A 4,432-nucleotide genomic window follows, 5' to 3' on the forward strand; every position below is an offset into this window, starting at 1 on the left:
GTGCGGTGGGCGTGGCTTACGCGGCCTGTGCCGTGGGCACGGCTGCCGCAACGGGAGAAGCGTGTGACGCGCGGCTCAGGCTGCATGTGGAGCCCCGAACAGGCAAATCAATCGATAGCCGACGAATCGACGATCGAAAACGTTGCCAACGTTTTCAATCGTCGATTTTAATCGACTAAATCGATTAACTGTTGCAGCTCTAATCGCTTGTACTTTTGGAGGGCTGAAGTTTGGCTCCCCCTTGCTGTATGGGAAGCTGGAATCTCGGGGGCAAGAGGGGGTGGGATCAGGGTCCCCACTGCCCAGGAGCCCCTCCAAGCTGCGGCACAATGTGTCCTGTGATGGAGGGGAAGGAAGCGAGTCCAGACGTAATGGGTACATAATGTATAGACGGGTCGGTAAGTTTGCTCCGGAGCACTACGGGGTCGGCTAGTCATGGCGTTGGCACATGTCACCTCCTCATAGCGTGTTGTATGCTGTGGCAGCGGTACAAGTTTACTTTACAGATCAGCAGCCTCCTATAATGAAGAATAAATCCTTTGTTAGGTGGACGACGAGCTGCCATCACCGTAGTTGTCCACGAGCCCGCTATAAATAAATCATATCCTGTCATTATATGTGGACTCCATATGCCTGACGCGTCCTGATCTGTGGGGGGGGGCTGTATGCGTAACGCACCGGCCTCCCTCGGCGGTTCTGATATTACCCAGACGAGTCGTCTGATCTTACGTTTCCTTTTCTTTCCTCCAGAACTTCTGGCCAGCTACAACGACGAAGACATCTACCTGTTCAATTCCTCTCACAGCGACGGGGCTCAGTACATCAAGCGATACAAGGGACATCGAAACAATGCTACAGGTACGGAGCGCTGGGGGCGGGGCAGACTCTTCTGGTGTGTTTTGTGTCTCGTGGTGTCAAAGTTGGTCCTTGATGAGGGTATGTGACCAGACGCAATGCCCCCCCCCCATACCACCGGACCAGCGCCCCCACTATACAATTGGGCGTTCATTGTGACGGGTGGAGTATTTGGAGCACGGTGGAGCAATCCCGGTCTAGTAAACGCGCACCGCGGGGTGCCGATTGCAGTCACATCCTACCGCCGGCTTAACGCATTCTTGTATTCACATCAACCGTGTACAGTGGTTACATCATCCCTTCGTCATGTGACAGTACACGGGCCTAGTGATTGGCTGCTAGACCCAAACGCTGGAAGGATGTCACATGCTCCCCCCTATACCTGCACCGATACCGATTTTTACCGAATCGAGTACCGATATATATATATTTTATTTTTTCTCTGTGCTCGCCGATACCGGATGTCCCATTCAGGAAGCCAGGTGGCGTGTAATGACTCTCCACCTGGCTTCCCGATTAGCTGGGCGGCCTGTTAAGACTCTCCTCCCGATTACCGAGGAAACAGTCTCCATGCGTCTCGTCATTAGGTGATGAGAAAGCATGGAGCCGGCTTTCTGCACAATCGGGAAGCTGGGCGCCGTGTAATGATGCGGCTGCCCGGCTTCCTGATTGGCCGGAAAGCCGGCTCCATGTTCCCTCGTCATGAGGTGACGAGAGAGCATGAAGCAGGCTTCCCGGCCAATCATAAAGCCGGGCGCCGCGTCAGTACACAGCCTCCGGCTTCCCGATTGGCCGGCTTCCTGCCGACGAGTGACAAGGGAGCATGGAGCCGGCTTCCCGGCCAAGCAGAAAGCCGGGAAGTGTGTAATGACTCGCTGCCCGGTTTACTGATACCGGCAGCTCGAGTATCGGGCTAGGCATGGGAGCATTTGGGCAAGTACTCGCCAAAATACTCGGCATTGATACCAATACTAGCATCGGTGCATCCCCTACCTGAAAGCAATGGGTCTTATGGACTGACTGTCACAAACAAGGTGCACGCCCCCCCCCCCTTGTTCCCATCACTAGCCATCCAGCTGGCCATCATTAGCCCTGAACGGGCAAAAAGCCGCTGATCGGTATGAAGTGCACGCTTCCCTCGAAGTCCTGGCCGCCCTGGCAGGCAAAGCCTGGGTACGTCTGATGGTGCTAAAGCATGTCCCTTCCTCCTCTTGCATTTATCTTTTGGCTAGTGACGCAGTCCATCATAGTAATGGGCCATTAGGACTGTGTGGGGGTGGGGAAATGGGCAAGCTCGGACACTACCCATAGCATTGGACATGTCGGGTGAGGGGGACAAGAGGATAAATATGTCAAAGTGAGCATTTCTGGAATGAGATGAAGCAATGGAGGCCTGTTGCTGCCCAGTCATAGTCTGGTGTGGGGGGATCAGGCTGTGTTCACTTCAGTAGGAAAAAAAATCAGGTCTGCAGCTTGGCTGTGAAATGTGGCAGAGCTGTGTAAATCTCAGGCCTGGGTGGGCAGGAATACAAATCCTTTGGCAGGTAAAACATCTCCTATAATTGGAGTGAATTGCAATTGTATTTCTTGTTGCGCTCCCCTGTATGTCCAGCAGAGGGCGCAGCTGTCACACTCGCGTCGCCCCTCCGCCGCTGCGAGGCGCCCCTTCATTATGTCACCGCGTGCGATTGCTAGCTGCAAATGTGGAGGTGTCCGCGGCGCTCGTCTTCTGAAAGATTAGTGGAATTTGCCGCCGTCGGGCTGCGCGCGCTCGTTACTCCTGTGAGAGCTCATTAAATGTTTCCAGCTTGGTGGTTCTTCGTGTACGTTCCTCTATGCCAATATGTCCTCTTCAGGCCGTTCAACTCGTTCCCGGGACCGGCGCTCCGTAATCTTAAAGTGACACCGCCAGCTGCCGAATAACAAAATGTTAATGGAGTTCCTATCGGCAGCCCAGGTCTCCCCTCCGCTCCACTGCTGCAGCTTCCGCCAGACTCTTTAGTGTTCCACAGGTCTGGGAGTGTCGGATGCCCAGGTTCCCTGTCATGTGCCATGGGTCCATAATACTCTTATCCTACCCCCGTCCCATCATCCTTCCCAGATCCATGCGGCCTCTCCCAGTACCTAGAAATGTGCCCCACTCTTCCACTGTGACCCCTTCCTGCCCAACTCTTGTGCTGTCAGATCGTGCCTCCTGCCCCGCCAACTGTTCAATCTGCATTAGACCTGCCTGTCGCTCTCTGCATGACACTTGCCTCACATGTGACCTGCCTGTCCTTGCCCCTGCGTAAGACCTGCCTGTCCTTGCCCCTGCGTAAGACCTGCCTGTCCTTGCCCCTGCGTAAGACCTGCCTGTCCTTGCCCCTGCGTAAGACCTGCCTGTCCTTGCCCCTGCGTAAGACCTGCCTGTCCTTGCCCCTGCGTAAGACCTGCCTGTCCTTGCCCCTGCGTAAGACCTGCCTGTCCTTGCCCCTGCGTAAGACCTGCCTGTCCTTGCCCCTGCGTAAGACCTGCCTGTCCTTGCCCCTGCGTAAGACCTGCCTGTCCTTGCCCCTGCGTAAGACCTGCCTGTCCTTGCCCCTGCGTAAGACCTGCCTGTCCTTGCCCCTGCGTAAGACCTGCCTGTCCTTGCCCCTGCGTAAGACCTGCCTGTCCTTGCCCCTGCGTAAGACCTGCCTGTCCTTGCCCCTGCGTAAGACCTGCCTGTCCTTGCCCCTGCGTAAGACCTGCCTGTCCTTGCCCCTGCGTAAGACCTGCCTGTCCTTGCCCCTGCGTAAGACCTGCCTGTCCTTGCCCCTGCGTAAGACCTGCCTGTCCTTGCCCCTGCGTAAGACCTGCCTGTCCTTGCCCCTGCGTAAGACCTGCCTGTCCTTGCCCCTGCGTAAGACCTGCCTGTCCTTGCCCCTGCGTAAGACCTGCCTGTCCTTGCCCCTGCGTAAGACCTGCCTGTCCTTGCCCCTGCCTGTCCTTGCCGCCCCCTCCTTGTCCTTGCCCCTGCCTAAGACCTGCCTCTCCTCCTTGTCCTTGCCCCCGCCTGTCAGCTGCCACTGCTTTCGGGTCAGGTCGCACCGCCTGCCTGTCATTGCTTCTGCCATAAGTAAATCCGTCTTTCTCATCGTTGAATGTTTACCGGTTAGTATGAGACGTACACGGCTGGCCGGTGGTTGCCGGATATTCACCATAATTCTGAACATTCACCGGGTGCCTTTTTGTTTTTCTCTTGCAGTGAAAGGCGTGAACTTCTACGGGCCGACGAGCGAGTTTGTGGTCAGCGGCAGCGATTGCGGTCACATCTTCCTGTGGGACAAGTCATCCTGTCAAATCGTACAGTTCATGGACGGCGACAAGGGCGGCGTGGTGAGTTCTTTTGTTCATGGCGTAACCCGTTCCACGGTTTACCAGTGTGAAGGAAAACAACCTCATCTAGCCGGCTGACGCGCGCTTTTGTCTTCCGCTTAATCGCCGAGACGCAGCGGCCATTTTTCTGCCCCTCTGTAGTCATTAGATTGAAGTCGGGCCGAGTCTATCGGACGAGCGCAGGAGCGGCTTCGTGTTCAGCGGCTGCGATAACTTGCCG

At 56.0% G+C, this 4,432-nt stretch overlaps 1 protein-coding gene across 1 annotated transcript in view; it reads left to right on the forward strand.

The window, feature by feature from the left end:
• Positions 1 to 197: 197 nt before the first annotated feature.
• Positions 198 to 4,432, forward strand: part of LOC108801108 (DDB1- and CUL4-associated factor 8-like) — a gene marked incomplete at its 5' end in the record, with an annotated part of 11,884 nt that continues 7,649 nt past the window's right edge. Inside the window, 3 exons of the mRNA XM_018573060.1 lie at positions 198 to 368; positions 751 to 858; positions 4,082 to 4,212. Coding sequence (XP_018428562.1) covers positions 198 to 368; positions 751 to 858; positions 4,082 to 4,212 — 410 coding nt within the window. The remainder of the gene's footprint in view (positions 369 to 750; positions 859 to 4,081; positions 4,213 to 4,432) is intronic.

Source organism: Nanorana parkeri, unplaced genomic scaffold (genome assembly GCF_000935625.1).
Source record: "Nanorana parkeri isolate BGI_ZX_2015 unplaced genomic scaffold, ASM93562v1 scaffold2219, whole genome shotgun sequence".
In the NCBI taxonomy this organism is placed as follows: Eukaryota; Metazoa; Chordata; class Amphibia; order Anura; family Dicroglossidae; genus Nanorana; species Nanorana parkeri.